At 45.9% G+C, this 25,361-nt stretch overlaps 1 protein-coding gene across 1 annotated transcript in view; it reads right to left on the bottom strand.

Moving 5' to 3' along the window:
* PSTPIP1 (proline-serine-threonine phosphatase interacting protein 1) overlaps positions 1-25,361 on the bottom strand; it is a 54,716-nt gene that overhangs the window by 6,724 nt on the left and 22,631 nt on the right. The window contains exons 4-12 of the mRNA XM_053988349.1: positions 22,975-23,049; positions 12,253-12,287; positions 11,330-11,436; positions 9,263-9,325; positions 8,156-8,254; positions 6,448-6,493; positions 5,564-5,643; positions 3,196-3,294; positions 2,568-2,664 (exon numbers count right to left, since the gene is read on the bottom strand). Coding sequence (XP_053844324.1) covers positions 2,568-2,664; positions 3,196-3,294; positions 5,564-5,643; positions 6,448-6,493; positions 8,156-8,254; positions 9,263-9,325; positions 11,330-11,436; positions 12,253-12,287; positions 22,975-23,049 — 701 coding nt within the window. The remainder of the gene's footprint in view (positions 1-2,567; positions 2,665-3,195; positions 3,295-5,563; positions 5,644-6,447; positions 6,494-8,155; positions 8,255-9,262; positions 9,326-11,329; positions 11,437-12,252; positions 12,288-22,974; positions 23,050-25,361) is intronic.

Genomic DNA, 25,361 nt, shown 5'->3' with positions numbered 1-25,361 from the left:
GCCATTCCAGCGGCTGTGAACAGCCACGGCCCTGGTGGCGAGGCACCCTCGGCCTGAGCTGGGGCCTGAGGCCCCATTCCAAGAGCTCTGGGTGCCCTAATGAGGAAGGCAGTTTCCTCCACGGCTGTTTCTTCTATTGCCTCAAAGCTCAGGATCTAAGGGGGCAGAGTATGGCCACTGAGTGCCCTAAACCGTGTTCATGACAGAATTTGCTGCAGCGCATTTTGCTTCTTCTTTCCTCAGCGTATCCAGTCGGGAATTTTTGTCAGAGCTGGGGAGGTTTCTGAGTGTTACTGCCTGCAGCAATAACGAGCAATTTCCTGGTGTTTGCTTGTGTGTTGCCTCACCTTTCCTACCTCCCCCATCTGCCTCCTGAGAGCTTATTTGCTGTTTACCCAGAGATATTTGGATTTTGTTCTCTCAAACACATTTAGGTTGCAGTTCCTTCGCTGTCCCCTATGGTGTCGTTAAGGGTGAAATTCAGACCATTTCCAAGTGTAACTTTACAGGTGAAACAGTTACAGATGGATTTATTTGCTGTCTCAGGGCTCCCAGGGCAGTTCTTACAGCTGGTGGCCACACAGCCTTTCTGCCTGCTCAGTGTGAGAGCCAAGCAAACCCGAGTGAAGCCTGTGATAGGGTTTTATCTCAGCCCTGATACCAGCAAGTTAAGAAAGACATCAGACTCGGGCTAAAGGTTATGTTGACATTCTCACACTGCGTCAGCCAAGATACGAAGCAGAGCAGAAACACAGAGCTAGAGAGTGTGAAGAATCCCTACAAATAAGATTCATAGTAATTAGGGAGTTTTCTGAGCAATTTAAGGGTCTCCTGTTACCCTTCTGCATTGTCACCTTGGTGCAATTTCCAGTCTAGAGGGCATTGTAAGACTGGGTAGGAGAGGAAGTGAGCAAGACCATCAAGAAGGTTTGGTCAGGATGAAGGTCTTCTGCCACACAATGCAAAATTACACGTGGGTTTCCTCCTGGATTTTGCAAATAATAGCACAGATCAAGAGCTCACCATGTGCTACAGTGCAAACTCATTACCCAGAGCTGTGGAAAAATTAGGATATTGCTTCCAGAACATGTCGTCTTCTAGAAGGTGGCAAAAATAAACATCAAAAAAACAAGTCAGGTTTTTCTTTGCCTTTCATAAAGTTCTCAAGGCTTTTTTTTTCCCACCTAGTTCTTATTAGAAATGACTCTGACATGGCCAAGAGATTTTTGTAGAAATTTCCTAAGTGACTGGAGAATGACAAATCTCAAATAGGAAAAAAAAAACCCCAAAAACCTAAACCAAAAAAGACCCCAAAAAATAACTGAGAATTACACATTTCTTAGTATACAGAAGTTGTTTGACACTGATGCAAGGCACGGTTCTCCTTTCTGCCACTGAAAATGTAATTTTTCCTGGGTAAATTCTCCTGTATCAGTGAATTTAAATCTCCTATGTGAAGAATAAACTATAGCAGCAAAATGGCATCCTGTGCAGCAGTATCAATATATTAGTTTTTAAAAATTCCCAAAATCCCAATTTTTAACCACCATAAGAGTGATGGCAAAAAGGCTGAGTGAAAAGCAGGCCTCAGCTCAGTGCTGGGTTAGTGGCAGCACCCAGCTCTGCTGAAGAAGGTCCTGGGCTGCAATTCCTGCCAGCTTTGAGCTCTGCAGCGAAATCAAAGGGGTGGAACTTGTACGAGATAATCATCCCCAGGGATCAGGCCCTCACCCTGCTGATTTTGTACCTGCACAACCGCTAGCATGGCAGGGTTTTGTGCAGCTCTCTTTTGTTGCCTGTGGAAGTACTCGGGTGTGGTTTGTGTCTGGCCATGTGACACATCAGACAGCTCCTTTGCTAAGGAGTGCTTGGAGAACTCCTACCCCGGAGCAGCAGGTTTTCAATTTCTATCTGCTCTTGCCTCATGCTGGGTCGATCCCCATTTCAGACCAGAGGTTTTGAGCACTGAAGTCAAGGAAAAGGCAGCTTTGGCTTGAATGGGCAGAGCCTGTGAACCTGACAGCAGTTCTGTGTGCTGGGACAGAGCCGATTTCATTCACAATTTCTCCCAGCCAAAGTCTTGGCTTATGCAAACAGCTTCCTGAGAGCAGAAAATTTGTTATTCCCCATTGGGCATGTGGAACAGAAGAGAAAACTGGGTCTTCTCTGTGCTGCAAATGAAGAGGCAGCACCTCTGTCAAGGGGACACTGGGGTGCAGTTATGTGGTAAGATGGCTCTGCCTTGTCACCACTGCAGGAAGCTGAAGTTGCCATTTCTGCAAGGCAATTTGCCACCTCCTTAGTGGTGTCAATTCAGCTGTACTGTGAAATGAGCCTGGCTGCAAAGCCAAAACAAGTTTTTTCTTCCTTGGAGGGTTATTTTTAAGCTGGATCATTCTGCTATCCCACTTAGAGCGTCACTCAGGCAGCGATGGCAGCACAGTGTGGGGGAAGTGAGCCATGGCAGGTGGGAACAAAAAGTTGGAGCAGAAATTCCTCCAGCTGGTTTCACCTCCAAAGGACATGTACTGCACAAGCCATCTGACAAAATCAGTAGGAATAATTACCTGGAGGTTGTGTTCCTGTCATTTTTGTCTTAATGAAGTAGTCTATGTCTGACTCTACAACACAGTTCTCCAAGCTGACCCGAACCTCTTCATACATCTACAAAACAGAATCCAAGAGTTTAATTTAACTTTTAACAGTTCACGTTGAATTAACAAATAATGCTCTTGTAGTAATTGTCCCCTTAAGAAACACTTTATACTTGGTACATGTCTGACCTGGCTGATCTTTAGCCTGCCCCCCGTTCCAATGTTCTTGTAAACACACCTGCTTGTGCTCTGGATAGTCTTTAAAGAGAGCGGGACAAAGGCAGTCCAGCACTTTGCAATAAAGAAATTAATAGCAGGAAACAACCATTCAAAGTCAAGTCTAGTGTATGCTTTATATCTTGCAGTTTTAAGGCCGTGACTGGATGCCTTTTCTGAAATTGTGTCAGAGCCCAGATATGCTCAGCAGAGTGTTTTGGTAGCAGGAAGCACTCCCCAGCAAACCAAGGAGGACACATGTGGGTGCCACCAAGCTGACACAGCCCGCCTGCATGCAGACATGCGTCTGGATTGCACCTGGGAGAACAGGAGTGAGACATTCCCCTGGAGCCAGCCCAGCAGAGAAGGGCAAGGCAGGCTGTACCTCATCATCCTTCACACACTGCAGGGACAGCTGGTTGCAGTGCACCCACAGCGAGTTCCGCAGGATCGTGATGCGGTCGCACTCCTGCAGCTGGAAGACCTAGAGCCAAACAGGAAACGTGATGCAGCCTTGTGGCACTGAGTTATTGGCTTTGCAGGCTGGGACAGGGCTGGGGATGCAAACCTATTCTGAGGGCACCATGGGTAAAGGATGTTTTTTCAATTGGTGGAGAAACTACATCTACTGTTTGTGCTCAAAAAATGGTTCTAATTGGTTGCACCAAATTAAAGTTGCATTTTAGAGATAAAAACAAAGCAGGGGAGAGGAATCCAGATCTGGATTTGACTGCCACCTCTGCTGTTGAGGATTTCAGAGTCAGGGTCCTGTCTGCCCATCACACTGAAATTTGCATGTTTAACAGATCAGTAGAGTACTGGCATGAAAGGGCTGTATTTATGTTAGAGGTAGAGGCAAAACTATCCACCTCTGCCATCTAAAATGTCTCTCTGAACTTTTCTCTTTTGAGAGTACTTGAGGCTCTCTGGACTTGACTCTGCATATCAAAGGTGATTTTTGTGGTAAAGAGAAGGTATTTTTCTGCCTTCAGAGTTACTCTCTTCCTTCATCTGTCTGGCTTCCTCGTGTTGCTGCACTGCTTAGGAAGAAGAAGGGGGCAGAGAGAGAAGTGTGAACGAATTTGGGGGAAGAGGCAGATAAACTCTTTCTTTAAAAACTTTAAAAAAACCAAATCACCCTGATCTCTACGTTGTACTGTTAAAAGTAGAACAGCGTTTTGGTTTTCTATGAGGTGTGAAAATCTCAGATGCTTCCAGCCATCTGTCTCCATCTCTGTTTGCTAGTAATTATGTCCAGAACACCACAAATGTGTACAACATTCAGCAGAACACTCAGTTGGGTATGCTTCCTGCCGTCTAATAACTTTCTGAGTAAAGAAACCCAAGAAAAGGAATCTGTCAAGGAAGTAAGCTGCTGTGGGGACTGGTTTCTGAGAGCAAAAGCTTTCAAAGAGAACCTGCAAGGTGGAGAATGAGCATTTCAATGCTCATTCTGAACAGAAGGGCTGTGGCCATCAAGGCTGCTGAAACAGCACCAGAGCCAGCGGGGAATTTTCCAGGTAAATGGTGTCCTGTCAGGAAATGCAGTTAATCCAAGAGGGAAGTGGAGTGACTCTGGGCTCCAAGCCCTGTCAGCACGCAGAAAAGCACAGCTGGGTGTTGTGTTTGACACATCCCTCTGCTGCTGAAGAACCGGGGCATTCCATGACACTGTGGCACAGCCCCTGTGACAAAGGCCACCCCAGAGGTGCCACTTGCCAGCCAGCATTTTCAGGCTGTGGCTGTCCAGCACTCAGTTACAGACCCAAGCAACCTGAGCCCTTCCAGATTCCCCACTATGCAGCCACAGGTGTAGGATTTTAAGCTGGTTTTTGAACTAATTGCTAGTTTCAAAAACCCCCAAAGAGTATCAGTTCTCTCTCTACAAGCTCTTTAAAAGGAAGGCATGAAAGATGTCCTTGCTTTATGAATGGCTGTTTGGATTAAGCAGTGGGCAGGTCACAAGCTCTGTGAGCTGGCCAGGATTTAGCTACATGGGACAAAAACGAGTGTGAGGTTGTGGAATGCTTCGCTGGTTTGTTGGCTTTCTAAGAAGGGAGAAAATCTGCATCTTTGGAAGACTAAGGCTTGGCATAGTATCTGTGGAAATGTCTGTGCCAGTTGTGGGGCTTTTCAGTCCTCTCAGATAGGGAATATTTAAGAGGAAGCAGAGAACTGGAGATGTATTCTCCTGGCATTTTATTTTATGTGGAAATAAAGCCTGCAACAAGTAAATATAGCAAAATCAAACTTTAGGAGATGGGCAAATACACTTGAAGGATTCCTGTGATCAAAAGAGTGGCTGATTGGGATGCCAACCAGTTCCTGTAAATTGTTGCACAAAACTTAATAGCCAAGTGCAAATCAGAGGTTTCTCTACCACTGCCTTTCAGATTATTTCATGGCAGAGGACAAATATTCTTGCAGGTGAATTTAAAGTGCTATGAAACATAAAGAGTGACTGGGGTATGTACCAGCTCATATGTTGCTCCACCTCTCCCACTTCTGCACTTATTCCCCTCCTTTATTTTTACATAGCTATGCTGACCAAGCAAGGAGAATGTCAGTGATGCAGGAGCAGCTATGTCTAAATAAGCCCTAGTTTTTGCAGTAATCTTGCAAAGACATCTGTTGAGACTCCACATAAAGCAAACAGCAAAACCCTTGGGATGATGTTTTAGGCCTTAGACTGAAATCTTCCAATGGGATAAAATAAAGAGTGTGCAAACATCGCTGCAAAAATCAAGGTTTACCTCACAGGTTTTGATATGTTCCTGTTCCCACTCCGTCCTGACCTTATCCAGCTGCTCGATGTTCTGTTTGTAAACGTTCTCTGTAAGCACAGACACAGAACAGAAACCCAACAGTCAGGGAAAAAGTGACACAGCCTTTCTCTCTTTCCTCCTATTGGGCCTTTCCTGTGATTCCTACACTTCAGGCCTGTGCTTTGCTTGAGTATCACAAGACTATGTGAGCTTGGAACTGGTGGGCCACAATAATTACTGGTTTTTTTTCTCTGTAGCTATGTACTAGAGTAAGAATTCTCTCTGTATGGTTTGCAGATCAGTTATAAACTTTATGGTTGAGATAACACAATTCAGAGGTGAAGAGCCTGGACCATGCCCGGGCACCGAGCATCCTTAGGCTCTTTCCATTCCAAGCCAGCCAGGTGAGCCATGTGATTTGGTGTAAGCTATTCCATGAGGAGGGAGGCACAAGCTTGAGCTCCTGAGCCAGCTCAGGTGTGTGCTGGCCTGCCCTGAGCATACACACATTTGTAGCTGGAGATCACTACTGTGCTCATGCTCATGGGGATGGGGGATGAGATTTGGGCTGTCCCGGGACAACTTCAGTGTCTACTGCTTGCTTCAAGAAGAGCTTTTCTTCCCTGGGTGAAGTCCCTAAAGGAAGTCTTCTGTAAATTCTTTAATGCAAGCAGGACACTGGCACTTCCACAAGGGGGAGTGAATGCTGATGACTGTCAGGTTGCTGCTCTTCAGAGGCTTCTCCATTCATATTTGGGTAGGTGACTCTGGGAACTCTGACAGCCTGGGTGATTTGGATGTGTTCCATCAAAATCCTGTGCTGGCAGGCCTTTGCTGAGAAGACTCATAGTTCAAACAGCAAAGAGCATCACCTGCTTCATTTGCTGCATCTCTGCACTGCTTGGCTTTGTTCTGGCTCTGAAAAAGGAAAAGAAACACCCCAAATTAACTTCTGACATATTTTTGCTTCTGCCCCAGTTCTTTGTGCTGCTTGCTCTCTCTTCCCCTCTAGAGGAAAGGCTCTAATTTGCAAGCCCTTCCTGGCTGTCCCCCCTTTATGCACAGTTCTGCTGAATGTGTGCTATGGAGAAGGGACCAGAATTTCCCAGGTGCAGCCACAGGTGCAATGACTTCAAGGGAAAGCTTTCCATTCAGACATCTGTGCCAGAGGAGCTCAGAGCCAGCGTGATCCAGACTGAAGCTGTGCCTGCTGGCTGAGCTGTTTTTTCTCAATTGTTTGATGTGCTTTTCTAATAGATATTTATAAGCAGAAATAAATGGCAGTTAAAATTCTTCATCTTTCAAGCTCCTCATGTAATACTCAGATGAAAAGCACAAAGCTTTTAAAATACTTTGGAAATGCCAGATTACTTTCCATAACAACTCAGAAGCCTAAAAGCGAAATTCACTCTCAGTAGAAGTTCTCTGTTTTAAAAACCTGCAGCTTTTAGCAGATGAGAAAACAGCCATCACTGACAGGTCTGTACTCGCAGGTCCTTCTGCACAGATGGGGATGACAGCACAGTCATGCACTGCTCTAGACATCAGTGTAATACATTCTTCCACCCTGCCCTTGAAGACAAGGCTCAGGTAGAGGTTCTTAGGATCACATTCCTCATCACAGCTGGCTGGGAAACGTGTACTAAGCTGGGAACAGAAGTTTCATTCTTATTTGCTTCCTGGCCCAAACTGTTTCCAAATACTGAGCAGAATTAAACAGCTTGTGAGCTGTGCATCCCCAATGTGCTGGCATGTTTGGGGAAGAAATGGCAACGGAGCACCCTGGGATCCTTCTGCATGAAAGGAGCTGGGTCAGGTTTAGCTGCCATTGAAGCTGTGAAATGTTCTGGTGTCATTTTGGCAGGGCCAGGATTCCATCCCCTCTTTGCAGCTAAGCTGCAGGGCTTTGCTTATCAAAGATTAGGGAATGCTGGAAATAAAATGTAAAGTTCTGATGCTGTTTTTAGAGTCTGCACACCACCACCCCTCCGCTCCTTGAGATGATTTTTGATCCTTTTTGCTTACACTGCACTGATTTTTATCGAGCCAAAGGGAGTTCATTTATTTTGTTTTCTCCATCTGTTTCACTGTAAAATGTTCCCATTAAAAGTTAGTGAATTGTCAGCTGCAAGTATCAAGACGATGCAATGAAGGACTGCAGTGCCTTCATTTCCAGCAATTTATTTTTGAGTCTGTAAATTTAGTTGAAATTAAACTCACCACGAGGAGACAAATGTTGAGGAAAAACATGCATTTTAATGTAAGATGCTACACCTACTAAGTGTAAGAGACCTAAAGGCAAAACTAACTGCATGACATATTTTTGACTTGTTTCTTTTTTGTAATGAGTAATTTCAGAGAAAAATCTCATTCAGCTTCCTTTCAGGATTCATAGAGCAATTGGATCACAGGCTGGGATAAATTAATTCAATAACTTAGTCCCTTCCCAGAGGATTCTTTGGGGTTAATTTCAAGGCAAAGCCCCTGGCATCCTGTAGAATGGATTGGTTTTTGTATTCTCTTGTACCTGGAGAAGGTAAAGCCCCATTTTTCCCCTGAGCAGCATTTCATCTCAGGTACCTTTTCTGTTTGCTTGGGGTTGCCTGCGGCGCTGGTGCGTTCAAAGGACTGCTCAGCCTCATCCGCCTCCCTGCACTTCTGCTCGTAGGTCTTCTTGGACTGGGTGCAAATGAGATCAAACGTCAGGGTCTGCCTGGGGCAGCAGGGCTGCCTTCCCCCCACAGTGTGATGTTCCAGCCACTTCCTCCTTTGCAGTCTGGGGCAGCAAATCGGTGCCCAGTGTGGGCAATAGAAAAAAATCCCAAAGGCACCGCAGGGAGGCAGAAAAATAGAACTGAAACACCGGAATAGGGGCTGACAGCACAAATTGTATCCTTTTCCTGCAGCCCTGCAATTGTTTGCTTTGTATAACTGCAACTCCCTGCAGGGGTCAGGAATGCACAGGCTGCTCTACCACCACTGGTGCATCAGGCATTTGCCCAGGAGCCATGGAGAGATGAATTTGGGAGCCCACATTCCCGGGGTGGCCGCGGGGTGCGTTGTCATGTGTTGCCTTGGCCATTGCTCCAAGCCGTGAGGCAGAGCCAGCACCCCACAGTCAACAGTCTTGGCGTAGTTCTCAGAAAAAAGAGAAACCTTTGTTTGCACCAAAACATCTCTGTATCTTAGAGATGCACTTAGAACCACCACATTTAAAAAAAAAAAAAAAAAAATCATTAGTACACTTCCAGCTGTAGCACTGACATGTCTGCAGCTACTTTCCTTTAGAGGCAGCTGCCCATTGGAAACCAAACCCAGCTGCCTGTAGTTTCTGTACCTGCAAGCTTTCCAGATGGAGAGGATTCCTCCTGCCTTCAAGATTCCCTCACTGTTCTTAAAATTGTACTGACACACACTGAAAAATTACATTTACTCCTCGAAGTACCCTTGCCTAGAGAGAATGAAATCCTGTTTGACCTGGGGCACCGTTCATCCTGTATTAACTTCTGGAGACTTTTCAGGGAAGATCAGCTTTCTCCTCACAGCAGGAACGACATCTTCCCTCCCTCACACACACTCTTGCACACTCACACGGCTTTGACCTTTCTTTAACTAGAGGCACAGGTGATACAGATTCTACTGGAGCCAGTTTGCATCAGGAAAGCTGCCCAAGCCCTCCCTGCTTACCTCCATTGTTTTCTTATAATGGGACAGTTTGCTCTTTTGCATCCGCTCCATTGCAGACTCGTACTGTAAGAAACACACACAAGTCAGCATTTCTTCCTTTGACTTCTTCCTCCCCTTTTCCAGAAGCAGGATTAGGAAAACCATAATCAGGGCCTTTCTATGAGCCACCTCCCTCTGGGCAAAATTATTTCACTCTGCTTTTATAAATGACAGGTTTCTAAGTGAAACAGAGAGCATCAAAGTGCCAGGTAAAAAAATAATCCCAGATAATTCTGCTTCAGTGGTTTCCATTAATAGTAGAGAGGACGTAGATCTTAATTTTCTTCTTTGCTTTTTTTTTTTTTTGTTGTTTTTTTTGTTTTGTTTTGTTTGGGTTTTTTGGTTTGTTTTTGTTTTTGGGGTTTTTTGGGGTTTTTTGGGGGGTTTTTTTTTTGGTTTTTTTTTTTGGTTTTTGGTTTTTTGGTTGGGTTTTTTTTTGTTGTTGTTTTTGTTTTTGTTTTCTTAAGGAGATGAAACACTGCAGCACCCAGTCACAGTGGGCTCTGCCAGCAGGGCTCCTTTGCTACTGCCAGAGCTTGATGCCATGTCTCTGCAGACCAAACCACTGTCTCACCCACATGAGCACAGGTAGTTGTCCATTTTCAATCCAAACAATTCCTGTCTCTTTTATATTCCACTGCTTCTGGCAACTTTATGCTCAGTGTGATTTGATTTCCATGCTGGAGTGACCTGGGCAGTGTTGGAAGGATAGTGCTGGATTCTCTTTCATGGTTTTAGTTGTGATATGCCCAGCTTTTTGTGACAATGAGATATGCTCCTACTGGCAGGGGATGGCTTTCTTCAGGGGAACTTTTGGTCCTTTAATCTTTACATTCTGCTCAAGCAAAACTCTCTCCAGGGCTACCCAGATGCTTGTTTCACATTGGGCACAGTCCTGAGACAGCTACAGTGCAACACAAATCACAGCATTTTGGGAGGTTACCAAAGCTGCTGACACCATCCAGCATGTCTAATGCTGGCTTCCTCACAGCCACATGCTGGACAGAGAAAAAAGCTTATCTAAGACTCCAAAGCAGTTTTTCCCTTTTTTTTCCCAGGCCCCTCTAACTGTTCCCAGTCAAGTTACAGGCTTACAGTTCTCAGCAGGAGGGAGCCTCTCTGCACATCCCAGTGGCAAAGGGAATGGGGGACAAACACTGATGAACCTGGTGCCCACTGTCTGTCTTTTAATGCCTCATTTGCTTCATCAGGTCACTGTCAACCTCAAATCTCAGTAGCAGCACTGGTTTCACCCACTTTCATATTCAGAATTCTTTGCTATTCCAAGTTCCTGTGTGTCAGGGGCTTGTAGACACACGACTTTTGTGGCACTGGTTATATGCATTTTCACCTGTTTAAAATTAGCAAAGAAAGGAATATTTATTTTACTCCTCCATCACTCAGTGCTGTCAGAGTGAAGGGATGGTCCTGTCTTTGTCTTCAGCCCCACAGACCCAGAGAAGGTGTGAGAGTTGTCACTGCTGTCTCTATTGAGAGCTATTTTTCAAGAGACTTAGGGCTTGATGAGGTCATAGGGGATGCAATGGCCTTAAATATACTCAATTTTTTTATTATACAACATCAACTAGATGCTACTTATTCCATGTATTTGGAATTCAGCATATATTGCTGTTGCATTCAGCATGACATTAATTTGCTTTCATGTTTTTAAACATTTGTGTTACGCCTTTATTTAGTGTTGGAGATTGTGCAGGGTCATATCAAAGAAAACCATTAGCAAGGGTATAAAAAAGAGAAAAGGAAGGATTAAGTTCTTACAGAAATAATAATAACAGCATCTGCAGTTACACCAGGGAGAGTAAAAGGGACTAAAGCCTCTGGCTTCTGAGTTCAGAGCACTGCTTTATTTCCAGCTGGGTTCAGAAAGAGATTTTTGTCCCACAGTCTCGTCTACAGAGGGAGCAGGGCATGCTGGTAATGCTTTATGATCTTTTGCCTACGGCTGGAGACAGGTCATCAGCAGGGCCCATTGACCCAATCTCTTTCAACATTTCTCTAGCTTCTCACCTTTTTTCTTTGCTCCTTCTGCCTTTCTCGGAACTCCTCTATTCCTTTCAGTTCTTCCTTCAGCATTACTGCCAGCTGGATATGAGAGTTTCCAACACTTTCAATTTCTAAAGCAAATCAAAATTCAGATTGAGTCAGTGGGAAGGTCTCTAAAGATAAAGTCACATTTTTTAGGAGATGTTTCTGTGACATGACTGCCTTATGAGTTGTCACAAGCAGGGCAGCCTTAAAAAAGGTCTCCCTTGTGTTTCTGCATGCACTGACATTGCTGAGGGTACAAGAACAGAGTGAGTGTGTTTCTTCATGGCTCCATTTAGCCCAGCTGCCCCCTTCCTTTGAGACTGAGGGTCAGGAGTTGTGCAGAGGGAGGGAAGGAGCTCTGGCCTCCATCATCCATCTACATGTGCTTTGCCCTGGCTGTGCTGCTGAGCTGTCACTGCTCTTGGGAGCTGCTGCCAGCAGTGGCCAGTCATTAGATGAGGCTGCATGCTGAGAATTTCCAAGGATCAGCCAAGATGGATTGAATTTTAGAGCACCTGGCTGTTGCTGTTTGAAATGGCTGGGAACTGCTCTGCATTTGTCAGCTTCAGTGCCTCTGAAATGGAACCCTGCATTTTCCAGAAATGCTGAACTCCCCTACCCAGGCCCTAAAAATATCTCAGTCCAGCAGCTGCTTTTCAAGAGGGAGTTTTGGTGTAAACAGCAGGTGCCAGTGACCAGGTACAGTGTCCTATTGGCTCTCATGTGCTGCATTTTGTGTGTGTGAAAGGGTTTCATTGAGCCTTGGGCACATTTAGGCATCTTTTTTCTCCCCTCTTTACACTACAGGCTGTGACAGAAAAGCTGGGAATGGTGTGGGGAACAGGATGGACACATTGAGTGCCTGTGTTTCCCAGGTCAGAAGGGAACAAGGAAATACTTACGTTGCTTGAGCATCTCAAATGCTTCCTTCAGTGTACTGTGGGGCAGAAACAAGACACTTTATTAGTATTGGCTTCTAAGGGTGCGTTGGGAATCCAGGGAAAAAAACTTTCCCTCATAACCTCAAAGACCCACACAGAGATAAAACCTTAATGGCCTCGTAATAAAAGCTGACCATGCTAACAAGCACAATAACATCAATCTGTTACCATCAGGAAACACAATAAAATGCTCCATGAAGCAGGGAATTGCACCACTCCTTCTGTGCACCCTCAGTCGCACTGTGTTTGTGACCGTGAACGTTTGCAGCCCTTTCTCTCGTCTTGCACCTCGCAGGTAGAAAGGAAGGAAACGCCGGCGGCCGGGGGGAATTGGGGATTTTGGAGCAGTAGCCTGAAGGGTGGAGCGAAACCTGAAGGGCGAAGTCACCTGAAGGGTGGAGCGCTGCGTGCGGCCCCGTGCCTGTCCTCGGTGCCCGGTCCTGAGCCGCAGCAGCGCCCGCACCGCGTCTGCCGAGCAGCCCCGGGCACCGCCCCTGCCCCATCACTCCTCTGAGCACTGCCCTGCCCCATCCCTGCCCTGAGCACCGCTCCTGCCCCATCCCTCCTCTATTCACCGCTCCTGCCCCATCCCTCCTCTATTCACCGCTCCTGCCCCATCCCTGCCCTGAGCACCGCTCCTGCCCCATCCCTCCTCTATTCACCGCTCCTGCCCCATCCCTGCCCTGAGCACCGCTCCTGCCCCATCCCTCCCCTGAGCACTGCCCCTGCCCCATCCCTCCTCTATTCACCGCTCCTGCCCCATCCCTGCCCTGAGCACTGCTCCTGCCCCATCCCTGCCCTGAGCACCGCTCCTGCCCCATCCCTCCTCTATTCACCGCTCCTGCCCCATCCCTCCTCTATTCACCGCTCCTGCCCCATCCCTGCCCTGAGCACTGCTCCTGCCCCATCCCTGCCCTGAGCACCGCTCCTGCCCCATCCCTCCTCTATTCACCGCTCCTGCCCCATCCCTGCCCTGGGCACCGCTCCTGCTCCATCCCTGCCCTGGGCACTGCCCTGCCCCATCCCTCCTCTATTCACCGCTCCTGTCCCATCCCTCCTCTGAGCACCGCTCCTGCCCCATCCCTCCTCTATTCACCGCTCCTGCCCCATCCCTGCCCCTCCACACGGAGCTGCAGGATGCAGCCCCACGGCTCCGCGACGGGGACACAAGAGGCAACCACAGACTTATGCCCTGTCTTTGGCTGGGGCAGAGTCCAGCACTAGAAGGCACCAGAGATACCAGCAGAGAAGTGATGAGAGAACACAAGGTGTGTAAAAGGCATTTTCAACTTAATAAATTCCTCTAGCTCTGAATGTGCAGGCTGGCAGGACGTTTGCATACACTGAAGCCAGGGCTGGGATGTGACTGGGAAGCTTTTCAGATCTAGAAATGATCTCTTCAAGCCCCAGAATGTGTTGTTCCTGGAAGGAATCAGTTCTGGGCTCTCCATGGAGCCCTGGTCTGCCCCAGGCAGAGCCCAGGGAAGAGCTGGTGAATGAAGAGCCCCAAAACTCCCCAGCTACTTGGAGAGCCCAGGAGAGGCTGCTATCTCTTCCCAGCCATGAGCACCCACAGCTGGGCAGGGAAATCTGCATCTCTTGGGCCATTGGGAGCCCTGCCTAATTGCCCTGTGTTCATTTAGGCTGGACATCTGTTTGCTGATCAAACATTCTCCCAGCAGTGAGGCTGCCTTGCCAGGCATAAGAAATATGCAAAATGAGGGGAAAGGTTGGGCCTGTCCTCTGCAAAAACTGCCTGGAAACCCATTGGAGAAATACAAGGAAAAGACTTTCAGACAGAAAAGAAGAGCTGTTTGACTTTTGTTCATATTTCAATTAGATTGTGGTGAATCTCCTGAAATAAGCCAGGGAGAACATTCTAGATTGAGTATTTTTAAGTGTTTTCCCAACAGTACATACATATTTGAAGTTTATTTTGTAAAAATTTTGTCTGGTGTGAAATTTTGATAGAAACTAAATTTTCACACCACAAAGGAAACAAGCAGTATTAGTTTCAGCTAATTAAAAGCTTGACATTAAAAGACAAGTTGGATATCAGCAGCATAGATAGCTTTTTCTAATGGATTATTTTGAAAAAATAAATATATACAAGGAATAAAATTTTCTTTTCCAGTCAGTAATTCCCAATAGGATGTGGGGAATGTGCTAACAACTTCATGCCTGAAACAGGTAAATACTGGAATTTAAAAAAACAGAGGGCAGTCGAAAACTGGACATACTGTTTGCATTCTATGTTCATTTCTCTTTCTCAGAGATTTTTTTTCCCTTTGTTGTTGGTGATTCAAGTTATGCAAAAACTGGCAAAATTGCTGTAGTGGATAATGAAAAATAGCACTTTCTCAGTATATATCAAGGACAAAAGCAATTTGCTGCTTTTTTGGTTTCCAGGCTCCTGAGCTCCCAGAGCAGTTCACAGCCACAGGCCACCCACGGAGCTGCTCTCCTTTCGCTGGCTCTCTGTAAGGCCAAGGGGGTCTCTGGTGCAATAATGCATCTGGCTGGGACCCAAAGAGGGATCAATTTCTCCCCTGCATGGTCTCTAATGGCCTTTTCAGAAATCTCTGGCCTTTTCTTCCTTGTATGAAGGATTTGTCCAGCCAATTCCATAGCTGCTGACTGGTGCAAGTAGGTTGAAATAGACTTAAGCCATTTCCTTCCTTATTTTTATAATAATTTTCTAAAATCAGTGAATTGGATCCTTACATCCTTCCAGGGCTTAAAGGGCCAGCAAATATGTTGTCATGCCAAATTATACACGTGGGAGAGAATAAATCAATCAAATTTTGGCCTGTGGATCCATCAGGACTCCCTTTATGACTCCTGGGCTGCAGCAGCAGTGCTATAGATTTGCTCCTGGATGTTCTGATTATCTCAGTGAAATATTTCAGTGCTTCACAAGGTTTAATGGAAGTGACTCCTGTAGCTGATATATGAATGAGTTTTAATTCTGTCTGTGCTGCTGTGGATGTACAGCACCTCTTACTGATTGCTTCTGGGCGGGTTTGGCTTTCTAGTGGGATTGATATGGGCTTTACTCTGAGGCATCCAAAGTGAGGACGTCTCACTCTCCTGGGCACTCTGAAATAGTGTTTTACCCTCAGCAGATGCTGCTGCTTAGCATTCTGTGGTAATTGATTTTTTTTTTTTTCCTTTGTGTGTGTGTGTGTGTTTGTCCTAATTTTTTAATTAGAAAATTAAAAAACCTAGGGTTGAAAAAAATTCAAGCACCACTGAAAATCTGACCTTTTTTTTTTTTTTTTTTTAATTCTTCTGAGATTTTCACATACATTCTGGAAGACTCTTAAACCACTCTGGCTAAAGACAGAGCTCCAGCCTTCCCTTTGGGCACCCCCACATGGAGAATCCCGCAGGTGTCTCCGTGAAAAGAAGGCTGCACACAAATTTACTCTGTGTGTTTGCTAAACGACTCCCTGTTGTACATTCAAAGATTGGAGCTGTCAGAATTAATTGTGGACGGAAGCAGGAGTGCCTGAGTCGGGGGCAGGCAGAGCCTGTGCAGCAGCTCCGAGCGGGGTTTGCCATCTAGCGGCTACACTATTCTTACGCGTTGGTTTGGCTTTTTATGCTTTTTTTTTTTTTGCTTTCTCTCTCTTTCTTTGTGGACCTTGTTTTTGCTGAAACACTGGGCTGTGCTGAGCAGTCCTCTGTGCCACGGGGACCATCAGGAATTGCTCTGTCCACCTGCTTCACAGCCATCAAGAGCAGAATTTTGTTTCACCAGAGCTGGAATTAGCAGAGCCCTGATTCTGGCAGTGCTTGGGTGAGAGCTATTCTCACCACGTACGCTGTTGCACCACACTATTTTGTCTGTTTCAATTTTTTCAACCTTAAGCTTGATAGTTTGGGCACTTTTTCCCAGTACTTTGCCTTTAGACACTGGGTTAACTGAGTAATTTAGAGAGTTGCCTTATATCTTGCACACAGGAAGGTAAAACAGGTTCTTCTAACCGGAAAACCACAGATAATTTTAAATTTGCTTTCTTTTCTACCTTTGCTTGGTGAATAGAAGTGTGAAATAACCCCACCTTCCTTTCTGGCAGGTTTCTATTTTGACACTGGTATGATCTACAATGTTCAGTTGCTCTTGTAATTTTTAAAAATACCTTTTCTGAAACTGAGAGAAGTCTGTGCCAGATGAACCCTACAGACAGTCCCAGCAGTCTTGTCCATCCTCAGCCCCCAGTAACGAGGATCCCAACAGCAGAGATGTGAAACCCCTGCAGTGACAGTCCCCCCTGAGGCCACCCTTAACATCAGCCTTTCCTCCTGGCACACAGGGAACACCCAATGTGGTTTTACCAACAATTCCTTCTGTGAAACCCAGTGGGGGTAGCAAAGTGTGGGGAGACGTGTCTGAAATCATCTGCTCTCAAATAATTCCCACCTGGGACTGTGTCTGTGCTGCAGAAGAGAAATGAAGGAGGAGGAGTTGTGCTCTTTTAACAGGGAGGTTCCTGAGTCAGGGGCCAGGCACACAGCACTGTCTGGCCTTCTTTAGTGGGTATGTGGCAAAAACATTGAAGAATGAATTTTGCCAGGATATTTTCTTGTTCTCAGAGGAGCTATAAACAGAAAGGCAACACCCCTCAGTGCAGCTGGAAGGAATTGTGTCCAGGTCCCAGCTGGGCTGTGCTGTGGAGCCACATGAGTTGTTGTATCAGCTGCTGCAGAGGCTGCACTGTGCACCAGGCTGGGCTCAGCTTTGGGATTTTGTGGCTTTCATGGAAGCAGCAACCTGTGTGCAGGGTTCCTCTCGTGCTGTGGGGGTTCACATCCATGTTCTGCTGCTTGGATATTTCCAGGTAAGTGTCAGGAGTGGCAGCAGCCCTGAACTGAGGGCAAGGGGGCTGTGTCATCACCCCAGGGCTGGGCACTGGGAGCACACATGTCACCCCAGACTTTACTGGGGCAGGGGAGCAAACAGGAAGACATCTCCGTGTTCCTTCTGCTCCCTGTAAGCCTGACATCAAATTAGATCCCTATGACTCCAGAGTGAGCTCTGCCATCCAAATCAAAGGTTAAAACAGTCCAAACAAATAAAACTAACATAAAACTAAATTTCCTCACATCTCTCAGAAAGAGAGCAGCACTGCTCAAAAATGCCTTTCCTCATCACCAGAGAGCTTGTTTAGATGAAATTTAACAGGGACTGAGCAGAGGCTTAGGTCCATTTTCAGAGTCCTGAAAGTTCAAAGTGCTAGTGTATAAATTCTGTGTGGGTTCAGAACATTTGGCTGGAGAAGAAGCAACCATGGAAGGATGTGACCTTCCACACTGACTTTTAGCTTCAGTTCAAAAATGCCTGCTTTGTGTGGAGTAATACAGAGGATTTTGTATATTAAGTGACAGATGCACTATTTTTATCCACAGGAAACAGCAATTGGCATTTCATTACTGATGCCCTCACCTCACACTCACTGAAATGTTCTATTTCAGGCATCGCAGAGAAGAGCAGAGCACTCATGGGCTTGAAGGAACTACCCTTTCCTGAGGTCCTAAGGAGATGGTAGTGGAAAAAAGGGATGAAAAATGTAGGAAAGCATATACATGAGAAGAGACAAGCAGAGCAAATGACAGAAATAGCTGTTGTCAGCCTAGGCAGAATTTAACCAGCTAGTGCATGTTTGCATCAGTTATTTTACAGAACAGAGTTCCCAGAGGCCCTGGTTTGGCTGAAGCTGAGCATGCAGCTGAGAATTGGGCTCTGTAGCATATTCTGCTCTCATGTTGCTGCGCTGAAGAGCTGCCCAAAGCCACTGCATGGAAATTCCCAGGCACCTTGCAGCCAGAAAGGTGTTTCCTCTTAAAGGCACAAGCTCTGCTGAAAATCATCTCTAGCGTGAGAGGCATCATTGCTGTGCACACTCCCAGCAAACAGCTGCAACTGTGATCTCAGTCTGTAACTTGGCTGCAAATCCCAGTTTCTCTACATCCTCTCCCATGTGTGCACCACTGAGAGTACAAATACTGCAGTTTAAACTTCAAAACCTGTAGTTCTTTCTCCCCTGCTGGATATGGGTATAAGCTGTCATTTGCCAAGAAAACATGGCTGTAGGTTTGTCATCACCTTTTTATCATTTCTTTTATGAGTAGAGACTAGGAAATGGTGATGCAGATTTAATTTCTTTCGTTTAAAAAGTGGGATAACAGGCACACATTGCTTTACCTATTGACTCAGTGGATGCTAAAATATTTCAGGGCTTTAAATAAGAAAAAAAAGAAAACACTGGAGGCTATTCCATAGAAAGTTGCTGCTGGCATGGCATCCTGTGAACTTACAGATTGCTATGGCTAGAAGATTATTTAGAAGAAATATCTTTATATGCTTGCCCTGTTCTAATCCTTCCCTTGGGATCTAGTGTTGGGGACAGAATATTAAGCTGAAGGGGTTAGTGTGAGCTTGTGTGATCCTTCTTGTAGTCTTAGACTGAAGTGTGTGCATCCTTCTGTGCATTGGAATGAGCTTGCCAAGGCCTGTAGCAACTGCTGAGTGAGAGCTGTGCCATGGGTTGGGAAGAGGGAAGGAGTTTGTACCAGGTGCAGTGCTTTTTGCCAAAAGCTGGTGCTTTTGGCAAGGACCAGCAGCCTGTTGAGTGATGGTGTCCTTTGGCTGTTAGCACTTAGAGGGACCTTTTACTTCTTGAGCTGGAAGCTGGCATGTTTGTTTGCTCTGTCAGTGGAATCCAGCACCAGCTTCTTTTAGAAACCTCATCTTGGCTTTTTTTTAAAAATAAGAAAAGGTGCAGTGTTGGGGAAGATGAAATAGGAAAGCCTTATAAATATGATTGCCTGGCAAAAGATTTAGAAAATATAGATATTGAGATGAGAACAAGATTTGAGATACCAAACCTTAATTACTGAGCAACTAGAAAACAATAGTATAGCCAGATTGAAAGCAATCCCCCCTTTGATTAAACAGTGCCCTTTACCTACAGACAGGTCCAAGGGTCAGAGGGAATGCTCTGTCTCACCCCCCAGTGTCTGGTTCATCCCACACCTGTAACCCTCCCCTGAAGCATCAGGTACCTGTAACCCCATTGGCCCAAGTCCTGTCCCAGCCCACCTTGAAGCCCCTGATAAGGTGTGGCCGAGGGACCGGACGCTCTCTTGGACCCTCCTCTTGGGACCCTCACCTGGAACCCTCTCTCCCTCTCTCTCCCTGGGCCTGCCACGAGTTGTGGCTAGCAACTCCAAGCAGGGCCCTTCACCCTTTATAATAAACCACATCTTCTAGGACCTGACTGCAGAGATCTCTCGTCTCCATCCATCCAAACCGTCCTGGAGTCCAGCGCTCTCTACAGTGCAGTGAGTCTGCCTTGCTGGTTTTGCTGCTGTCAGACACATTCTGACCTGTGGGCTCCTAGAGGGCCAATTCTGACCCTGGCTCAGTCACTCCTGCAGCAGCATCAGACCTCGTCCCCTGCCAGCCCTGAGCTCAGAGTGCTTCTCACGTTTCTGGCCTGGGGAGTCCTCAGAGGACACACCACGTCTCTTTCCCCAGGTCACTGATGTCACTGCTGGTGCTGGCACTGAAGGACCCTGCGTGCCTGGCCTGGAGCTGTCCCTGCCAGGCGTGGGACAGAGCTCTCCATCAGAGGAGCTGGAGCCATGCTTAGGGATCACCCAGGGATACAGGATGGCATCCGGATGGTGCTGTCACCTAGAGCCTTCCTGAATCAAGAGAGAGTGGTCCCAGAGCTGCTGATACCTTCCAGTAAGCCTTCCCCACAATCTTTTGAGTCAGCAGCATATTCCTTCATCTGTGTCTTTGGTGAACAAAAAAGGGCAGTAGAATCTATTTATACATTTAGCTGAGTTCAGCAAGTTGCTTCAGCTGAACAATTTGGGGAGAGAAGGAGCAAGCCTGAAGAAATGTTGAAATAGTTATTTTCTTTGATTCAAAAATAAAAGCTTTTAAAATATAGAGGAGGCTTGGGAGAGAAGTGTTTTCTGCAGCCATGGCCACTACCTGGTTCAGTGTGCCATCACCTTCTCCAGGCTGCTCTGGTGCTTGGCATTTACTCATCGTGCTTATTCCCTGCACCCTGTGTTGTGCCTATCCTGACTGTGCTGAAATATCAACCTCAGCCTTGCAGCTGTTTCTCTTAAGGTCTTCTGGGAATTTTCTCATACTGGAAGGTTTTGGGTGTTTGTTGTGGATGCATTTTTTCATGTTCCTTTTATAGATTTTTGGAAAAGGTATCAGGTGCTCTCCTGATATTAGGAACTACTGCGGTGTGAATTTCCCAGAAGAAGTGACAGAAAGCCTTAGTATCTGAGATATTTAAAAGGTGGCTAAATTTAAGACTAGAGGATAATAATTTTGCATTAGCAAGAAAATGACTGAGTGATTTAAAATTAGTAATTCTTGCTCCTCTGCCATACAGGAGAGGAAGCAGGAAGGTCTGCAAAAAAACCCTGGAAGCTTCTTTTTTTCTGGTGATTGCCAGATGGAAGTTTTAGGTACAAATACATTAGAGTTTAAGAAATACTGCTACCCAAAGCTGCATTTGAAGATGTGAACAGCCCTGTTCAGCCTATCAAGTACTTGTAGTTCTATTAGGACCTAGTATGCTAGATGAAAATAGGGAGTCCTATAAAGAGGAAGGACTTGGAGAAATGCACGGGCACAGTTGCAGCAGAGTCCTTTCAAGCTTTTCTTATTATAGGGAGTACATAGATTCCCTCCCTCAAGTCTCCCTGAAGGACTGACCTTGAGGGCAGAACTGCTGCCAGCAATCAATGTCATATAAACAAACAGAAACTTCACACTGAGCAGAACACACAGACACAGAAAGTTCAACAATTTTAAGGCATCAAAACCAAACACTGCATTTTCTTGTGTTGTTCCACCCTGGACAGACTTTAGTTTTCTCTGATTTTTTGTTTGCCCTGGACAAATGCCCTTCACTATCTGTGTAATTCCTTAAACAATCAGAGGATGCTGGATGAGAGAGAGCTAAGTGTCCTCTCTGCTTCAGACCAGGCAGAGTGAGACACTTGCTCTGATAAAAACATCACTGTAGAGCTGGTCTCTCCCTGGCCAGGTGTGGGTTATGGAAACACAGTAAATCAGCTCCACAGCACAGCTTTGTTTGTGTATTCAGCCCTCCCTCCATGCCAAGCTATAAAATTGCTGGATCAAAGTGCTGCTGGGCCCAAGTCCAAACTTCCTCCAACTTGAGAGGAACTTGGATCCATATCCCAACACTGGGAGTTGGCTCTGCTTCTAAATCAAGCTCTCATAATCTCTTGGGAAAAGGCAGACCCATGAATTGTCCACTAAGTTACTGAAGGGCAGCCAAAGCTGCTTGTTGCTGAACACATTTGCTCTGCCTGCCCTGTATTGCCAGTAAAGGAGTTGAGGTGAAGCCTTTCTTTGATCCTGGAATGCTGATCTTAGCCTTTGGGTTGAGAAGAACCCATCCATTCTTAACCTGATGTTTTAATTTCAGAATATTTCTTCTTCTCCTTCCTTTTCACCAATTAGGTCGGTGAACTGAGCCACCAGGAAGGCAGAAGCCATCTCCTGGGACTGTGGCATCCCTGGGTGCTGCTCAGGGGCCAGGCAGAGCTGGAGCACTGGCAGGGAAAGCCTTGCACATTCCCCTGGCATTCCCCAGCACCTGAGTAGGCACAGCAGTGTCTGTGCCAGCCTTGCTGTGCCACCACCGAGCCGCAGCAGTGCTCGGGGATCGCTGGCACCTGCCTGCCAGGGCAGGGCAAAGCTTTGGGGTCGAGCTTTCCCATAAAATATGGACAGGAACCCACTTGCACTGGGAGCGATAAATCAGCGTGAAAGGGAGACTGCAATTAAGAAATGAGATATGGGATGGAGGAGGGGAGCAGCCCCTAGGGATCAATAGAGCTGGTTTGTGTTTAGATTGAGGTCTTCTCTTTCAGGATTGTCTTCTGTGACCCCACATCTTCATCCTCTGCCACCTTATTACTGTATTATTACTTGTTACAATAATGACAAAACGTCTCATTATTGCTGCTGCCATCAATAATAGCAGCAGTTTATCAGCAGTGTTTATTAAGTTAAATTCCATACCAACATCTATCTTCCCCTCCCAACACAATTTATATATAATTTAAGATAGTAATGGAGAAGACAGAGAAAAATATATGTCATCTTAGCGTATTTCAGTAGTTCCACTGAATTATTTCACATTAGGTCCCTTCAGAGAGATTTTGTATTCCTGAGCTAAGCCTTTTTTCCTGCTGCAGAAGCTGATTTTTGGGGTCTTTGTATTTGTTCTGTCACAGTCTCTCTGTTCACCAGCTTTCCAGAATTGTCAAGCCACCATCCTAAACATTTCACAACCTTTTCCATTCCCTTTTTTCCCCATCACTTGATCTGCTTTTCGAAGCAAATATTAAACATTAAGAATCTTGAAATTAAAAAAAAAAAAAAATCTCAGGAAAGGACCTACTAGCAGTTTCTAAATAGAGACTATTCACAAATAGTGAATCCCACTGTGAAGGACTGTGGTGTTTCCCCACTTTCCCTATACATTGTGAAGAGCTGTGTAATGCACTGAAATAAGTGGTTGTGACCTCATCCACAGGCAAAACACAGCAGTCTGGTATTTCTTCCAAAATCATTTTGTTTGCAGTAATAATAAAAGAATTCCTTACTTGATTTCTGTTTGTCCTCCTGCTTTTCGGGCAATTTGAACCAGCTCTTTCCCATATCTCTCTTCTGCTTGTGCTCTGTTAAAAGAAAAAGTTACTCAATTTCTCTTAGTGGTACCAGGATCACATTTGCACAAATCTTGTAACTGTATCTGAGGTGCAAAACATCAGATATGCAACTTCTTTGATTTCTCTATCTCCTCAACCCTAGTGCTGTTAGTTAACCTCTGAAATACTTTGGGTAAGTTATTTCTGGAAGAAATGAGATAAAAATAAAGCCCATCTTCATGGCTTTGATTACTGTGGAATGCCATTTTCAGCTCTGCCCCCAAAACATGGATTCATGGGAAGAAGGAGGTGAACAGAGATGAGATGAAGGTGTTCAGAACAGAGGAAAAGGAACCTAAAAATAATGGCTGAGTCGATCCATGAAAACACCAGCTGTGAGGGGAGTGAAGAGGAAGTTCCAAAGGATCCATTCAAGAGATGTTGAGAATAAATGGGAGCCAGGGGTAGCAGGAGTATTTCCATCCATTAGAAAGATGAGGCACTGCTGGAAGAGCTGCTGTGGAAGGTGAAGGAGCCCTGGTGGTTGTGTGGTGAGGCTGGGGCAGCTTTGTGGAAGGGACAATCTCACCTAATGGGGAACTGTAACTGGTGACTCAGGAAAGTGGTTCTGTTTCTATGGTTAATAAAGAAATACAAATATTCCTCTGCTGTTTTCCCTTCCCCCAGCACAGGAGGAAACTTCTATTCTCTTTTAAAAAAAACATATTTGTACTAAATGTGTTACTTCCTTTCTCCTGGGTGCAAGACCAGGGTGGAACCAAGTTGTCAGTCTTTGCGTAGCTGCTAAAAACTATGGAATGGTCAATAATAAATAATGAACAGATAGCCTGGTGCTAGCACCTGGGGGGAGGGATGATTTTGTTTAGGGTAACTCCAGTTCTCAAAAGCAGTTTCAAAGCATTTCAAACTGTTTTGGCCTGAAACTTGGCACCTTAGAAAAACATACTCTTTGTTCAAAAAATGAATTTTATATGGGTGCAAGGCCCTACAACCCTGCAGGGTTTTAGTCCCATTGGTCTTCCCACTTGGCCAGGAGGTGCTTTGTATGTCTTTGCTGAGTTCCAGCAGTTTGAAGGCTGCTCTTGCAGTTTTGCCCCCATGGCAGCTGTCAAGGTGGGTCCCTGAGAACATCCCACTGCTCCTCCTGCTGCCCCTGGGCTCTGGGAGCACCTTGCCTTGTAGCAGGTGCAAATCCACCATCTCCTGGGACTCTCCCCAGCCCAAGGAGATCAGTCGGGCTGCTGGAGCAGCAGTGCTGGCCCTGCAGCAGAGCAGAGAGTGTTCCTGGCCTCTGTCCATGGCTCCCACGTGTGGAACACTGCATGAGCTGCCCTCCTGCACTCAGAACTGCTGTGGTTTAGTGGGGTTACCTACTAAACCTGGCACTCCTGTTAGAGGAACAGGGTGCAAAATATGGTGATAGGCCATGCAGAGGCACCACTTCTTTTTCATGTTAGATGGATGAAATTTCGTCAAAATGGAAATACACTCCAGGCACATAATGCTGCAGAAGAAGAATAGATTAATTTTCTTCTGATTTCAGTATCAAGAAACACTTCTGTGTCAGAGGCTTTGCTTAGTGCTAGTGCCTGTGCAGCAATGAGAATTACTTCAGTAATTACCCCCACTTTGCTTGCTCAGTACACAAGTGTCTCATGGGGAAAAAGCACACCCAGCTTTTAAGCCAGTCCCAGCTCCTGAAACCTCAGCATGGATGGGACTGGGCTAGCCCCGTGTCAGATGGATTTGACAGGAGGCTGACACCATCTCTTCACATCTGCGTGCTGCTTTTCCCACTTTCCTGTACTCCTGCACACAGCTTCTAGGTTTCCCTGCAGCCATTCAGAGATAGAACATACTTTGTGTTTTAACCCTGGGGTTTGTTTTGGAATACAATTGCTTTCTCACTCCCAGACCTCTTAGGCCCTTCTCTGGGCCAGTCAGAGGGATTTGTGGCTGGAAAACTGATCAAGTGTTAGTGTGGCCAGGGCCAGGGCAGCTGGTTTCAGGACTGCATGAACCACATGGTATGGGCAGCCTCTAGAAAGAGAGATTCATCCCATCCTTTGATCTTCTGCTGGGTCATTCTTATGAGTGACATGAGGACGAGCTGAAACAAACATCTGCCAGCAATAAACTGGAAATCACATCTTTGACTCAGTGCCCACTTCTCATCTCCTTTTCCTCCCCCCAACAGGCACGTACACACACAGGCACACACACGTACACACGATCTCTGCAATGTCTTGGGGGTGTAAAAAACCTCATGGAAATATTTGCAAAATGACTGTGCATGTATTTTTTCTTCTTTATGGAAAGAA

The sequence above is a fragment of the Vidua macroura genome, chromosome 12 (genome assembly GCF_024509145.1).
Source record: "Vidua macroura isolate BioBank_ID:100142 chromosome 12, ASM2450914v1, whole genome shotgun sequence".
Classification (NCBI taxonomy): Eukaryota; Metazoa; Chordata; class Aves; order Passeriformes; family Viduidae; genus Vidua; species Vidua macroura.
Note: the sequence above shows the minus strand (reverse complement) of the source record. Positions and strands in the feature narration are given on the sequence as shown.